Source organism: Prorops nasuta, unplaced genomic scaffold (genome assembly GCF_024137725.1).
Source record: "Prorops nasuta isolate Cenicafe-Biocafe unplaced genomic scaffold, Cenicafe_Pnas_1.2 PNAS00010, whole genome shotgun sequence".
In the NCBI taxonomy this organism is placed as follows: Eukaryota; Metazoa; Arthropoda; class Insecta; order Hymenoptera; family Bethylidae; genus Prorops; species Prorops nasuta.
This window is the reverse complement of record NW_027116807.1, coordinates 4465731-4482487: the sequence shown is the minus strand read 5'-3', so window position 1 is coordinate 4482487 and position 16757 is coordinate 4465731. Positions and strand designations below refer to the sequence as shown.

The following is a 16757-nucleotide window of genomic DNA, read 5'->3' as shown; positions in this document are numbered from 1 at the left end:
CGTAGGACTCTGCAGGAGAAAGATGTCTCGTGGCTTTACATTATCGTGGCAAGGACGCAATTCGGCGGGAAGTGGTCGGTGCGATAAGGATCGAGGGTTCGAAGGTTGGAAAAGTGGGAGATGTGGAAGGGAATGTTGCTTGCTCGCCAATAGTCCATATCCTGGCGTTGCTTTTGCCGCTGCTTTCTCCGAGGCTGTCCCCGGAGAGCTTGCTCGGCTCCCGCGTTACGAGAAGCGAGTCTCCACGGCGCGATCTATCGGCCCATTGACCGCCACTCCATTATCGGGATAGTAATGCCCCAGCCCCCTATCCGTATAAACCCGTTTCATCCTATCCACCAACACAGTCAGCCTCTTCGTTGCTTTATCACATCCCCTCGACTCTCTCTCTCTCTCTCTCTCTCTCTCTCTATTCACCCTGAAAGTACAGGTTTGACCTCACGATTGCTCTCGATGGACTCTCTTCCGCACTACCCCTCGCCTTCAAACTACGATTTCATTCTTTCCTTCAAATATTCAATTTACTATTCCATCATCATCCACCTGCTTCTACTATTACTGCACATCTGAATGCCACTATTATTATTATGCAGTATATTTGTGGAACTATCCTTTCGATCCAAGCCAACCTTGGAATTAGAAGAAGAGGACCTTGATCAGCGATGATTCTACAGTTTTCTCGCAATGAGCATTCTTGATGTATAAGAATCTATTACTCCCATTGTTGGCGATGATTAATCGAAGCTATACTCGCGTTAGGAAAGCTGACGAACAAGCATCTGTTCTAATCATAAGTGGGTATAAGCTTTGCACATTTGCTGATGAATTTTTTATAATGACACTATATATCTCGGTCCATATCTCCCGGCGAAGCTTGATCCACTCCCCTTGTTTATGAACCATTTGAAAAATAAGCCTGGCGAACGCGGGCGCCAGCTTCGAAATTCCATATTCAGCTTCGTGTATACTGGAATCTCTCTTATGAAATTTTCATACGCTTGATAACGCTATAAGTTGCTTGTCGGAAGAGTGCATTTCTACGAAATTATATAGACTACGCAGTTAAGAAGCATCGCCGGGAAACAGTTAAGAGGAGAAGATATGGCTTCGTTTACAGCGGTATATCGTAAATTTAATTCAACAATAATAAGTTTTAACTCATCGGTATAAGTATATAGTTATACGTTGCAGGTAAGCGGATGCTAAACGTGAAAGCTTTATGATATTATGAAGCGCGGCATTATACGTCGCGTCGGTGAGAAGAGGAATTAAGCAAAGCGTTGAAAAGAGGGGGAAAAGGGTAGGGACCATAGACTCCGGGCCCTTAACCCGGACGCTCAAATTAATTACAAGCCTGCTTCTGATTCTGTGGTAAAAGTAAACTCACTCCACAGCAAGTGTAATTTAATTAGAAATGCCTTCTACATGCTACAATAATTTTAACAAAAAAACTACTTTGATAAGGCCAAACCGGAACAAAGATAATTAATTATATCATCATCGGATCGCTCTACCACGGAAGATCTTTCCTTTCTTAGATTGGTTCATTCTCTACTAACAATTACATTCTTTTTTATCTGATTTTGGTGATATTAATGGTACCAATGTATGCGATGACAATGGTACTATGAATTTCATTGAAATACTTGTCGTCTGGAGGGGAAAAAGAGCGGAGAGTCAGCAAATGAACTCTACGCGTTTTTGCGCTCTACGTGCATCGTTCTATAGGCCTTTAAATAAAATTTCAGTCGGTACGGGTAAGAAATAAATTCAGAGGGTAAATAAGAAAAGTAGGTTCGATCGAATCGTGCAGGCCACCAAGTTTCGGCCCATAAACTCTACGATAAATCGTGTCGGTTGATAATAAAGAAGAGTCTTTCACGAGAAAGGTTTGTCATTTATCTCAGGACGTTAATGCAAGTCTCGTTAAATATACAGCGTGTCAATTTGAAAACGCGTCCAACCTTCGGCATTTTGGTCCGTAGAAAATATGGAAATTTGCACAAACGTGTCGATTTTATTTTAAATTGAGCCGGGAGGTGACTTTTTGAATCGATTTTACATTAAATTGTACGAACCCTCTAGCAGGGATGAAAACAAACACTTATTTTAAATAAGATCTGAAGTATCGAAGTTGGTGTTGGTTATCAAATTGACACGCTGTATATTAATGCACACATGCATGTATATATATGTATATATATACAGGGTGTCCCACGAACGATGGCCATGCCAATACCACCGGATAGGGGACAAAAATTTAAATAAAAAAGTTCTGAGAACTTTTTTGGTAGCACTATTGGTTAAAAAGTTATTTGCAATTAAAGATTATCGATTAAAGTAGCCTTTCTTAAAGAGGAAGATTGTTTTGGTCGCATTATAAGGCCAAAAATGCTAAAATTCTGTGAATTAGAATACTAAGAAAAACACAAAGCCAAACATCCACTTTAGCCTGTGGTATGTTTATGTTTTGATTGTTTTTATGGCACTCGCACTGCCGATCGGCCTTGAACTACTTCAATAGTCTCAAGTGGATGTCTGGCTTTGTGTTTTTCTTAGTATTCTAATTCACAGAATCTTAGCATCCTTATAATTGCGACCAAAACAATTTTCCTCTTAAAGAAGGCCTACTGTAATCGATAATCTTTAATTGCAAATAACTTTTTAACCAAGGGTGCTAGGAAAAAAGTTTTTACAACTTTTTTACTTAGATTTTTGTCCCCTATTCGATACTATTGGCATGGCTATCGTTCGCGGGACACCCTGTATATATATATATGGACAAACCCTTGTTTTCATATTTTTTCAACGAGAGAGTCAAGGCTAACTAGGTTAATGATTTTCCTATAAAAAGTACAACCAACGCGGTACTCTATTATATAGGCTCTCGTTCGGTTTTCGAAAATCGATAAATTTGCACCTGCAGGTCCAACGTTTCTATTCTTTGTAAATACCAAGCTCGTAATTAACAAAATTTCAATTAATATTAATACAGGCAATCTTTTAACGATAGTCATACGGAACGTTGCGCCCCTCGTTAAAAATTCATCTAAAATATCGTGAATAGAGGTTTATACACAGTAGAGTAGTTTGTTTAATTATAACTTGTAAAACTGTCAACATATGTGACATATTATTCCGAACAAAGCAATTATTTACGTAAATGTGTTTTTATCTCAGTTGCCTGTTTTTCCTATAATTTTCACGAATTATTTATTTTCACGAACTGTTCTCGGAATATTTTATAAACTGAGACGTATTTTATATCTAGCTATTAGAATAATTTATCATATTTCTCAATAAACATACACACTTTCCTCGAATAATAATGAAAGTCGAGGAAGGGCGTTCTATCAAGCTTTGTCCTAGTGCATGCGGTGATGCAATTTACAAGTCTGAGGAATAGCAGAAGAGTGGTGGAAGAGATTAAAAATAAATGAAACGACGTGTGCCATGAGATTTTATGCAATCTCCTCGGTACAGCGAAAGGTAGATGATACCAGTTCGAAACTTATTATCACCGGTGCCGGGCTGTAAACGAGCGACGAATAGGACACTCTGGAAAATATGTTCCTGGAAAAGAGGACATCGAAACGCGGATCACGTGCCTCGGTAGGAAATCTCGAAACACGAGATAGCTCTGCACACAGCCTTGCAGAGTCCAGAAACTACTGGCTCTTCGATAGAAAGAACAGGAAGTACGCGAAGAGCAGCTGCAGTCACTGCTAGCAGGGGGAATAATCTCGATAGCAAGGAAAATAAATCACGCGAGTTGACGCCATTGTCTACGTAACTGAATCCAGTCGAAACCCTAGGAACTCGCTGTGGCTCGTCGACGAACAGAGGTATTAAAAAAGATTACTGAATTCGTGCTACTTTGTTCTTTTTTCTTTTATTTTTTGCAGAGAGTGGTATCATCTTTCTCTTGGAGAACGATCGGCCCCGTTGTATACAAAGGGTGTCTTTCGATTAAGGGGATCTATGAGACCGACGAAAAATTATCGACTGGCTCAGTTTCTCACTTGGCAGTCGGCGACCCATTGGCGCCACGACACGACGGAAAGTGTAACCGTCGATGATGCTCGCCAAGCAAAGTTCTCCTCGGCCAACGTTACGAGTTGCTGCAGTGCCTTTCATCCGTGTTATCAACTAGTAACTAGAGATTTCAAGAGAGTGTGTTAGGTTTTTTTATTATTAACATACGAGTCGACCACTACGCTTTCAGTGTATAAATTTATGTACATTGAAAAATATGAATTTATAATACTGTAGTTATATAGATTAGGAATTTTAGAAAACTGTTACCTGCTTTGTTTTAGTATCAACAACTAATTGGCGTCGTGTTACTAATACAACGAGGATCCGGCACATGATGAAGTTGTCATATCTGAAAAATTGTCTTGCACTATATTTCGAGGAACACAAAATATGTAATTGGAAATTTGACTTTATGGCATGATCGATAAAAAAGAATAATTTAAATAATGCATAGCCAGCTACCAACGAAATTTTTATATCGTAAGTTTTCCTTTTCGAAAACACGCTTTTTCAGGAAACAATCTACAGGGAATTGATGGTAACGATAAAATTAGGGAACAAAAAAAATCTAGATAATTCTCTAGATGTATGACTCCTTACTTTTTACAATAAATTCAACTGAACACTAAACAAAGACATTCGTTTGATTCCATTACATTTTTCTGTAAATGCACGTTCATTGATATATATATACTTAGTTTTAGCCCTTATTTTACACACTGGTGTGTATCGCAACGAAGAAAAGAATTGTTATAACAAATAAATTATTAAGTATTTTAACTTGGTAAATATTTTTAGAACTTCTTATGAGCTTATATTTTAGGGTCTATATAGTTTAAAAATAAAATTAACGACAGTCAAAATATTGAAAAAACTGACGGACCCAGCGTGATGTTACCGGCTTCAGGAGGCAGTAGTACGTACGAAATACTAACAGGTTGCGCCACAAACCCACTTGCTTTATCTTTAGATTATTAAAATGAGGAAAAGTAGATTTATGGTGATTTACATCCCAATGTGTCAAGCAAGGGATAATAAATAAATGAATGAATCACAAATAAATTGAATTTACCAAACTGAACGATATCAAGCAAATGACTATTGCTTTCAAATAAATATTCATCAAGATCAAGTAAATATCTTAATAAAACTATTCATAGCAATATTTATTTGAATCAAACAATTTTTCCTTCTATGTATATAAAGTATATTTTTATTATTGAAATATTAGGAAAAGATTCTAATCTGTCAATAGAGCAACGTATGTATAAACAACACCATGGTGCTCGTAGTGAATTTCTAGAATGACCGTGACGTGAAAATAACAATGTCATTTTTGTTCTTAGTAGATTTACTTTTAAGAAGATTTCAAGACAATCACCTATAATAACAAAAATCGAAAGTGACTTTAGTCTGTCACTGATAAACTCTGCATGTCAAACATTTAATACGATGTACATTTGAGAATACTTGGTACAAGGTTTAAATTACACTGCAAACAAACAAAATTAAACATTTTCAGGTATAATGATTATTCATACTTGTTCGTCGTATGTTATCAAGAATTTTATAAATAAAAGCATCATGGATATGAACTGTATCCTCATACATAATGTTTTCATCTTTCGTAATTTGAAAATTTACTCGACATGTGAGTTTAGAGGATTCGGTGAACTGTTTTTAAAATTATTTTTGTTTGTTTAACATATTGAAAGGGATATAGACTTAAAGAGACTCTATTCGTTAATGTTACCAACGTCCGGCATGACAAGAAGCTCGATTAAAACAATGAATACGCATTTTTCGGGATTTTAGGTGTGTTATGGCGAGCGGTTCGAGACTCGGGTCGACTCGCTCTAGCACACTCTATGCCTCTCTCACTCCTCACAGATTGGCGCAACTCCGCCAGGTGGCTGACTCGCGTAGCAGCTTTCTCGCTAGCAACATTTAGCCTATGAGGTACTTAAGCAAGCCAGTCACGCCTGCTCTTCTGTCCCTCGACTACGGTCGATACGTAGAGACGCTGCTCTCTATTCCTTTTTGTAGTGCACTACACTGTCTACACATTAATATCTGGACCCTGCTCCTTAGATTATTTAATAACCTATCTGCGTATTCCACTCTGGATGCGTAGTCTTATTCCTATCCAAACCTATACGTCAATACATTTTTGGACGCGTAGTCTCTCCACCAGCAGAGTTAGGACTTTGTTCCTACTTCTTTTCAGTGCTCACCGCACTATCGTATTATTAACGATTTCAGAACCCCGTTCCCTTAAGATTTAAAATTAACCTATCTGCGTATACCATTTTGGTTGCGCAGTCCACATCCTATCCTTCTATTCCTTAAATCATGTTTGACTTTCTGTTTTGAAAGCCATACCGGGTCAAACCTCTCACACGCACCGTTCTAATTTCGCGAAGCGAAGGACGCGGTGTTTACACTTCCGACAATCAAACTAATGGCCTTGACTCTAATACGAAAGCAAGGAAGTCTCACGTTTTTAATTACAATATCTCGAACTCACGCTATTACCAATTATCACAAAACAATAATACACAGATAAATTTATTTATTACACATTTATCTTAGCAAAACTGTATTTTATTAAGAAGCATTTTTCACAGTATCAGTGTCGCCAACCAAATTATTTTTTCTTTCGTGCAAATCTTTGTCGCGGCTTTGCATCTCTTCTATCCAATCAGTCAGATCGTCGTCAATTATTTTACGATCTTCAGTCAGCAGCATGTTAGGAGCTAACACCGGCTCCGGGTGTGTTAAAAGTTTGCAAGTTTTAGGATCTTGGGTCGTTTCTCCGTCCTTGCAACTGTTCAATAGTTTGAGCAGAGAAATTAGCATATCTTCCTCCTTAGTAGGTAGGCTATGTCACCGCACCGACCGTGTGAATTTCTGAACAAACTTTTTCCCCTAGATCCACCTGGTGGCGCCGTCTGGCGGCGAGTATAGTAAATTTTAGTGGCGCCGCCTGTCGGCGAATCTGTTTATTTTATGGCGCGCCGCGCGACGTCGCGCGCCCCCCACCCAACCCCCCGCTGCATCCGGCGCTGGGGAGCGGTAGATTTAAAAATTGAGAAAGGAGTGTTTTTGAAAAAGTTGGTATGTTAGGATTTAATTTTTTTGGGTTGGTATTGCTGGGGGGTGAAAAAAAAGTGAGAGGGGGTAGTTTTCTTCCTCCCCCCTCTCTTTCCCCCTGTCACTCAAAAGTCCAGATAGTCTACTGTGAACTAATGGTTCATACTTGTAAGGTGGCGTGGCCGAGCGGTCTAAGGCACTGATATAAAAGAAATCAGTATAAAGTCCCCCTACGATTGTGTGGGATACTCGTGGGTTCGAATCCCACCGCCACTGAAAACTTTTTTCTCTCTCTCTCACAAGGTCATCACGCGACACTTCTTTAAGAAAATTTTTTGTGAAAGAGGGGTGATGGAGATGAGGGAGAGAGAGAGAGGGGGATTAAACACTACTAATTTCCGGATATGTATACACGTTTCATCCTGTTAATCTAAAATGTTTTTAGTTTTCTTATCATTCTAAAATTTTTGAAAGAGTGTGATAATGTCAATCAATAATCAAATCATTAAAATTTTTATGTGGTATTGCACACCCAAAAAACACGTGTAGCTCCTTCCTTCCTCTTCTTCTTCAATGAAGAGTGTGATAATATCAATCAAAATAAAATCATTAAAATTTTATGTGGTATTGCACACCCAAAAAAAAACACGTGTAGCTTCTTCCTTCCTCTTCTCCTTCAATGAAGACGGGGGTGATAATGTCAATCAAAATAAAATCATTAAATTTTTTTATGTGGTATTGCACACCCTAACGAAAAACACGTGTAGTGAAATTATGTCAGCTTTTCCTCTTTACCTATCTAAACTTCTGCAGTTTATGATAAGAAGCTGACGTATAAATGTATGATAAAAGAGAAACATTATGCAGCGCTGCTGCTGTTGCGTCGGTAAGTTAAAACTGCGAATTAAGATATAATAAGTGAGTGAGTTCTACGAATTACTGCTGTGAAACAGAGATTTAATTGAATAATTTCAAATCTAGTTTTACTGCTGATTGATTAGACAAATATTAAGTAAATGAATTCTGTAGCTCTTTGATCAGACCTATAGGATGAAATCCATAGCTCTACGACTTGATTCAGTCTATCGCTGCATATTACTGAATAAAGATGAACATGGTGAATCTATGGAATCTACCAACGTATGATACAACATCATTGGAACTATTAGAAGAAGAACCGTTACCTTGGCTGGAAATACAAGAAGAATCATTACCTTTAATAAATCCACCAACTCCACCTCCACGATCACCAACACCAATACCATGGAACCCACCAACTCCACCTCCACGACCACCAACACCAATGCCACGAGGGCTATCAATTGAATTGCATCCACAACCATCGTCAATATTATGGGAATAACAATTAAATGATGATGATGCAGATAATAGTATGGATGATATATTAATCATACGTGCTAATAATAATACATTGAAAAGTGAAATTAAATGTAAATATGATGTTGACGTTAGATACATTGTGGAATATGTCTGTTTCGATTCCAAGATGTCTATTAAGTTTCAAGAAGACGAAAACATTTCCACAGGCCATAACGCACCTCCCAATCAACAAAGAAGAGTTCAGGTTTGTTATACGCTACATGATGAATGGCAAAACTATATTGAGCTTGAAAAGCGGGATTTAAATGAGGCGCCCATTGTGCTCTCTCCATGATAATTGAGTTAACGTAATTATAGAAGACTTTGGCATCATGAATCCAGCACAGTAGCGACATGATAGATATGATAACGGCATGTATATGGTAAAGCACCAATGGGCGGTTACTATTGGTCTCATCAAGAATGACATCCTGTGCATTCATTAATAAGCAGACAACAGCTGCTGCTGTAAAACCACAAGGAACTTGAATCGCTATCAAGCATATTGTGCAATACGTGGTTTCAAGATTAATTCGAGAAAAAGCATGCTTCAAGAGACTTTTTAATAAGCTATCGTGTAATATTTCTCGATGGGCTTTCAAAAATTGCTTATCCTCTCTTCGATAAGAACTCAGTTTCAAATCAAAGTTTTTGTTTTGGAAAAATATTTTAGGTGTAACGAACGTCGTTTTATTTTCCTCTCTGTCTATCAAATACTGGATAACTCGATTCCCAAGCAAATTCACAGTTTTGTTACTCGATGCAATCATCTTCATTAACAATGGAAATATGTTCTTATTCAGGGTAGTCTCGTATAAACCTGCTTTGTACAACCGAGCTGTGTACTCAAGAACACTGCCAAATTCTAAGATTATATTATTATTATTTGAATTCAACACAGCCCAGGAGCACATGTACTCAATAATTAGCAAAAGATGATCATTGGGCAGATTTTTTACTGTATTCCTCACGCACACTTGAAGACCCCTTTTGAAGATTGCAATACCTGCAAGTATATCGGGGTCATCTTTATTGACGATGCTTGTGTAAAATAGTCGCAGAGTACGCTCAACTGTTTCTTTGGTTTCCAACGTTTCCGGCCACTTATAAATATCTAATATATTGTATAGGATTCTAATCATGAACCGAACATTCTCAGTCTTGATACTTTTCGAATTGATTTTATCGTATATCACATTAACTACAGTCGCACCATCGATGCCCATTTTTAACAACTCGTTGAATACTTCGAAACATAAAGTTTCAAAGTGCCATAATTGATTTTTATCGATGATATCTAATACAGTTGTCACAACCCTTTTTTTATCGATCGGTATAAATGTTTTGAGCAATTCGTAATAACACGCGTGAACACGATGCAATTTTCGGTTAGTTTCCCACCTATGAGTATTTTCCTTATCATAGTATTTTTCATTGTGCTGGAAAAGTTATTTGATTATTGGAGTGAATAAAATAGTGCCGACAGGCGGCGCCACTAAAATTTACTATACTCTATGCCAGCCGGCGACAATAAAATTTACTATACTCACCGCCAGGCGGCCCCACTAAAATTTACTATACTCTACGCCAGCCGGCGTCAATAAAATGTACTATACTCACCGCCAGGCGGCGCCACTAAACTTACTATACTCCCCGCCAGGCGGGTCCACCAAGTGGATCTAGGGGAAAAAGTACGTTCAGAAATTTAACGCCTAGGATCTAGGGGAAAAAGTTTGTTCAGAAATTCACACGGTCGGTGCGGTGACATAGCCTACCTACTCTCCTTTCTAAGGTCGTTAATTTTTATCTTACGATTCCTCTTTAATCTCTCGATCTGTTGCTCTTTTAATGCTATTTGGTTTTTAATAAAGCTAAATATATCTACAGTATCGTTCAATTGTCGTTTGTAAGCTGATGCACGAATCTCCAGTTTAACTGAAAATATTTTATCCTTAATAACATTGTACAAGCTACACAATGCATGGAAAATATACCAGCATAAGACCTTAGCTCAAAGGGAATATTTATTTTTTAACTCATGTTCTTTTGCAAAATGTTGATTTTCTACCAGAAACATTTGAAAGTCAACAAGACGCAAATCTTCGTCAAGTAATTCTTTTTGTAACAAATGGTATTACGTTTTTTTTATTTCGGATTTAACAGTAACTGTTCTCAATTTCCATTGCTCTATCATTCTGTCAGTAGATTTTATTCTATTATTAACGAATCTGGAATAATTAAAATTTAATGTCCCATACAGCACACTTGACTAAAAGAGACCTAAAAGATGTCTTTAAGACATTTGGTGCTCTATGGGGTGCTTAAGGGCCAATTGAACAAACCTGACTTAACTTAAACTCCCGTTAAAATATCATACTTTATGTAACGGAAACTATTGTTTAACAAGAGTTTAGCTAGTTAAGCTTTAGTTAAATTGTTGGTGCAACTGGCCCTAAGACAAGTTTAAAAATATTGATTTCCAATCAGTACAAGACTGTTATTTGATACTTAAGAAATTTTTCTGCAGAAACTTTTCCATTGAGCTGATCAAATCCCTTTTGTATCAATTTCTTTTCAAATTTATCTATAGCTGATAATGCTTCCTTTGCTCGAATTTCGAGTTCATCTTTACGGGTTCCAAGAATCACCTTTGAATTTATATTCTCGGTTAATATTTGAAGCTGTTTGTCCATTTCTTGTATTTTGGAATCCAGCATTTCCATGCGTTGGGTTAAGGGTAACAAGAAACGTAATTATTTTTCGTTTATACTCTTTAATATTTAACTATACAGGCTTGGTTATTTGAGTCATTCAAACAAGTATTAAGAATTAGTAACAAGTATAAAATAAATCTTAAAGATGTTTATTTAAAGAAACTTTTACGTTAGTGTATATTTTTAGCTTTTCTAGACTTCTCAAATTCAATAAAACAAATACATTATTTCTTATTAATTTTTTGTATATAACATTGCTGCGGCAAGTCAGCTGACCACTCTTTGACTCTCGGAGATCCCACTGTCCAAACTATAAAGGATCCTTTCTCTTGCAGACTTTCATTGCTATCATCAATGATCGCAACAGTAGTCAGCGGAAGTTTTCCAGACGCCCTTTGAGTAGTAATCTTAAGGGGAATCCGTATTCCGACATAACAGAGCAAAATTTTTGTCAAACGTAACTCCGTCATTTCTCAACGGATTTTAATGTTTAGTCACCTGTTTGAAAACGCCAGAAAGAGATTTAGACGCCTACGTTGGACGAATTTTGAAATTCAACTATCTTGCCAATTGCTTCAGTTTTTCATTATTTCAAAATTCGACCAACGTATGCGTCTAGATCTCCTTCTGGCATTTTCAAAAAGGTGGCTAAACATTAAAGCCGTTGAGAAGTGACGGAGTTCCGTTTGACAAAAACTTTGAACAATTTGTTGCAATTTTCCGAATGCCGGCAAAACAGGGAAAATTCTAGAAACGGGCTTGACTACCTACTCCAGCAGCGAGGAGTAAGGCGACAAGGTCTTTACTCCTCACGTTCCTCCCCTCTCCATAGCCACCAATGTATTGCCTGCGCTAAAGCGTTTCAGGGGGAAAAAGAGGACAAACTACGAATACGAAAAAATATAAATTATACATGGCTGGAAATTATTATAAAATCCTCCAGAAGGAATTGATGCTACAATTTTTTCGCAATTTATTTCATTGTAGAAGAAGAGGAATTCACATTTGAAAAATGCCATGCGTATCTTAGCAAGGAGAGAACGCCTGGCTCACAAGAGTGTGTGTGTGCCTGCTCTTCTTGCTAACGTCAAGTCCACAATTGCGATGCGTCCTGATTTTCAACTGTTTATAAGAAGGAAGGATAGACGGATAAAATATGAAAAAATTATCAAAGCTAGGCAATTTTATACTCTTTCTAATGATATCAGACTCATGTCGATTGAAGCTGTTAATAAATTTTGGTGAAGCATAGAAAGGCGATTGGTAGAAATTATTGAATTATGCTGCCGACGGTAAAAATCATGTGACTATTGTCAATCAACACAATTGTAATTCTCATCCAATCAGGATGAGAATAGAACGAATGTAATTCTACATTCATTTCAAAGTCAAATACGTTTGCGAATCTTCAATAGCTCTTATAGCTTTTTTACTAATATTGATAGAAGTTGCGACCGCGCAAACAATTTGGTATCCGATCTTCTCGCTTTCTACGTTGAGCACTTGCATCTTCTATCGCTTGCAGAAAAAGAACTAATAACATAACAATGTAGCAGAGAATAAATAACCAAAGGGTTTTTAAAGGATTTGAGGGGTCTGGAAAAAAGTTTTTATTGCTGGTACTTTTAAATATTTTGGGGTAAGTGGTATGTAAAATAATTACGTAATGCAGCCTAGGGTAAACTCCATTGATGTTCATGCCACAACTTCCACAAATTCCTACTCCACAGGATCGACGAAACGTCAGGTGACCATCTATTTTCTATTTAACATAAATTAAGATGTCTAAGACTAGTGGACTTGAACCACATTCATTTAGGTCAACTTGACAATTCTGCATATAAGGCATTTATCAGAATTTTTTGGATTCCAACGATAGATTTTAAGTGGGATAAGCTTCGGGTCTTTCTTCGGTTCTTTTTCCTAATAAAATTATTGGTTACAAAATTCTGTAATATAATTTGAAGAAAGTAATAATTTTACAATATACGAAAATAATAAAAAAATCAGTTGATAGATATTATTTCTTACAACAACTTCGTCCTGACACTCCTGGACATTGGGTGTTGCATTTTGATGAAAGTGTCAAATTTGTCAGAAGGTGCTTCAGTGATTTCTGGCGAAAAATATTGATTTTCGTAGAAAACATTTTGCTACCCATACAGAACACTTGACTACAAGTGGTCTTATAGACATCTTTTGAACCTGCTGAACGGAGCCGATCCGAGCCGAGAATTTTAAAACGACATCAAGCGGCCAATATCAGTGGCTTCCTCTCACCTTGCCGTGGACTTGCCTGCGGCGAAATCGTGGCCTTCTCGTACCATCTACCGATCATCTTCCGGTTTTCTCTCAACGCTACTCCCAGAGAAATAAAAATATCTTCTGTTCAATGCGAATGCTCAGCATCAATCTTACCGATTATATGTATACACACACACACATACATTCCTACAAAAGCTGCTACGAGCTTTAATTTTTCATCAAAATAAGTGTGAGATCGGCACTGTCAAAGAATTACCTGGCCAAACTTTGGCCAAAATCAAAAGTGTCATTTTCATCATTGACGGAATGTAAAAAGCAAACTTATTCGCATGGAAGCAGATTTCACGATTCGCGCAGGTATACGATGACGTCAACGGCACGGAAAGCGGCATACCATATCTGATATGCGCAATTCGAGTTTTCGGACGAGAAGCGTTCTTTCCTCCAGAAACCTTACTTCCTAGTAGGCATAATAAACGTTCGAAAAGGGGCGCTTTCGAGAGCAACGTTGAAAACTCATCTGCGTCCTTTGACGTAATTTCACAGCCAGTGCAGAAATCCATTGAATTGCAGAGGGGGATGAGAGAGTTGCCTCCTTACATAGAAAATATTTGCCATGCATCTTTTCTACAAAAGTAATATTTATTATAAAAAAAGATGAAAGAGGCGCGAGGATGAAGAGTCGTTTATAATTTAACAATCCAATTTCAGTCCTTTCTGAATATCATAAATAATATCGGCAGACTTATTGAACAATTTCTTCTCATGGTCAGTCATGTTCACTTTAACCATTTGCGTTATACCATTTTCTCCTACGGTGCAAGGGAGCGACAGAAAGATTTCGTGACAGACATCGTAGTGACCCTAAAATATAATTAAAAAATCAAATGACAGGACTGCTTTATCCGATTATTCTACTCTTTTTCTACATCCTCTGTCATACTTTAATCAGAGTAGAGACTGGTATAACGGTTTGCGTATTTCGAAGTATAGCCCTCACAATATCAGCCGTACAAATTCCAATTGCCGTATTTGAGTAGCCCTTTAAACATCTCACAGTTGCCCCACTGTATAAAAGCTTCAAGCTTAATATTGACAAAGGTAAATACAAGATCGTACATTAAAAGTCCTTACGCCTTTATCACTTGTCGATGCACCTCGTCCCATTTCTCCTCATCGCATTCCAGGCCGATGGTAGGCGAGATATCGCAAAATAGAACACCGCCAACGCTTATTCCAGACCATAGAGGAACTAACGGCAAAATTTTATGAAATTTCCTCCCATTCATTGGTATATAAAGCATTTACCTTGACTATCACCATGCTCCCCAACGATGTAGCCATGCACCGAAGAAGGAGCTACACCTATGCGTTCGGATATCAAAAATCGAAATCTGGCAGTACCCAAATGAGTTCCCGAGCCAACAATTTTGTGAACTGGTAATCCGCTCAATTTCCACGTTGCCCAAGATAATATGTCAACTGCAAATAAGGTCCTTTCGATAAATTATTATGCGGCTTATGCAGATATAATTTAAATTCTCCGCATATCGTTAGGCATTAATCGTTAGCGCAATGTAATCGAGAGGTTAACCTGAATTAGTAACAATAATGAAAACTGCATTCGGACTAAACATTATCAAATTGGGAATAAGTTTCTTAAAAATATCCGTATTTTTTTCACTAAATCTAGACGAGTTTCCCCGTGCTTCTGACGGACGCCAGCAGCCACAACTATTACTTTCGAGTTACAGGATGCACTTATATCTGTGAAACCACATATCATCATGAATCGTGTGCTGTGCACTTTGAGCTCTTGTCTCTGATATATTAAATTTACCTGTACTATATTCCACTCTGGCGTTTTGCATAAACATCTTGGCATGGCTAAAGTCCATACCTTCGCCTTCCAATTTCTTCGGAAATGCATCTACCAATGCTATATGAGCACTAATACCCTGTGTACGTCCATCATTTTCAATAAATAGTATTATGGTGGAAAACACGTATGGCGGGAGAGAGAGAGAGAGAGAGAGAGAGAGAGAGACAGAGAGAGAGAGAGTTTAATTTATACATATAATTAACCTGAAATAATATTGCATTTGCTGTGGCACTTCCCACCATGCCAGCCCCTACAATTGTCACCTTATAACTGCTATCCTGAACTTTTTCTGATTTTACACACAATAGGTCTCGCTTCAAACATGGCGGCCTACAATGGAGATAAAAATGGCATAGAGAGAACAGAGTTCCTAAGATAATCACCCCAAACCGTTTTTCCTATAAATTTCTATTTACTCGTTTCGACACTTGGAGTTTTGTAGGTTTGCAGCATTTACCCCGAAGCATTTTGAGGAAGCATTTAAATTATTTGATGCGTTAATGAATTCTTTAAGCTTCGTTGGTGGCAAATTACTGACGTTACGAGATACGACGAAACCTTTGGATACTCTTGTGATACATTTTGTTGGAGCATATAAAATTAATTTTCTCAGAGGATTTGCAAAAACCATTGCTAACAGAAGGAACTTTTACCGGTGTAACAAAATCTTAGACTTTTTTATTTCACTCACATTGCACAAAAGATTTATTGATATAAAAGTATAATTAAAAATGAAGAAATTTATAATCAACATTATCTAACATAAACACCCCATACAGCACACTTACTAAAAGTTGTCTTATAGACATCTTTTAGTCATCCAATTGACTGAAAGGCACCTAAAAGATGTCTTTAAGTATTTTGGTGCTCTGTGGGTACCATCTACTTTCGATTTGACATAAATTAAGATGTCTAAGACTAGTGGACTTGAACCACATTCATTTAGGTCAACTTGACAATTCTGCATATAAGGCATTTATCAAAATTTTTTGGATTCCAGCGATAGATTTTAAGTGGGATAAGCTTCGGGTCTTTCTTCGGTTCTTTTTCCTAATAAATTTATTAGTTACAAAATTCTGTAATATAATTTGAAGAAAGTAATAATTTTACAATAAACGAAAATAATAAAAAAATCGGTTGATAGATATTATTTCTTACAACAACTTCGTCCGGACACTCCTCACATTGGGTGTTGCATTTTGATGATGTAATAACTTAGGATCTGCACGATAACTCAATATTTAATATTGTAATATTCCTTTATTCAGACACCCAATGCAATTACACTTCTTAACATACATGCGTGGTCAATCTATGTCTGATGTCTTATTCCCGCTACTACAGATGGCGCTACGGTTCATCACGCTACGCCGCATTCCGAACAC

General features: G+C 37.3%; 2 protein-coding genes and 1 long non-coding RNA gene across 3 annotated transcripts; 1 reads left to right on the top strand and 2 right to left on the bottom strand.

The window, feature by feature from the left end:
• Nucleotides 1-3495: 3495 nt before the first annotated feature.
• On the top strand, nucleotides 3496-4656 carry LOC136776861 (uncharacterized). The gene is made up of 3 exons (XR_010823164.1): nucleotides 3496-3845; nucleotides 3906-4238; nucleotides 4320-4656. It is a non-coding gene; the product is annotated as an uncharacterized lncRNA (long non-coding RNA).
• Nucleotides 4657-8645: 3989 nt separating this feature from the next.
• LOC136777110 (uncharacterized) lies at nucleotides 8646-11228 on the bottom strand. The gene is made up of 3 exons (XM_066733182.1): nucleotides 11002-11228; nucleotides 10287-10481; nucleotides 8646-9912 (listed from the first exon to the last, which is right to left on the bottom strand). The coding sequence occupies exons 1-3, from the start codon at nucleotides 11226-11228 to the stop codon at nucleotides 8646-8648; spliced, it is 1689 nt and encodes a 562-aa protein (XP_066589279.1).
• Nucleotides 11229-14183: 2955 nt separating this feature from the next.
• On the bottom strand, nucleotides 14184-15629 carry LOC136777109 (L-lactate dehydrogenase-like). Its single transcript, XM_066733181.1, is given in 8 exon segments — nucleotides 14184-14354; nucleotides 14434-14557; nucleotides 14625-14742; nucleotides 14799-14972; nucleotides 15085-15171; nucleotides 15174-15257; nucleotides 15331-15448; nucleotides 15576-15629. Coding segments are annotated over 8 exon segments (915 nt in total). The 5' UTR covers nucleotides 15615-15629.
• Between the last annotated feature and the right edge of the window lie 1128 nt (nucleotides 15630-16757).

What these genes read in the sequence shown, in the direction of transcription:
- LOC136777110 (XM_066733182.1), bottom strand. Translation starts at nt 11,228, where the DNA reads ATGCTGGATTCCAAAATACAAGAAATGGACAAACAGCTTCAAATATTA. An exon ending in AAGTATCAAATAACAGTCTT is followed by an intron (nt 10,482 to 11,001) that starts GTACTGATTGGA and finishes TGCATTGTGTAG; the next exon opens with CTTGTACAATGTTATTAAGG. An exon ending in GACCTTAGAAAGGAGAGTAG is followed by an intron (nt 9,913 to 10,286) that starts GTAGGCTATGTC and finishes AAATACTCATAG; the next exon opens with GTGGGAAACTAACCGAAAAT.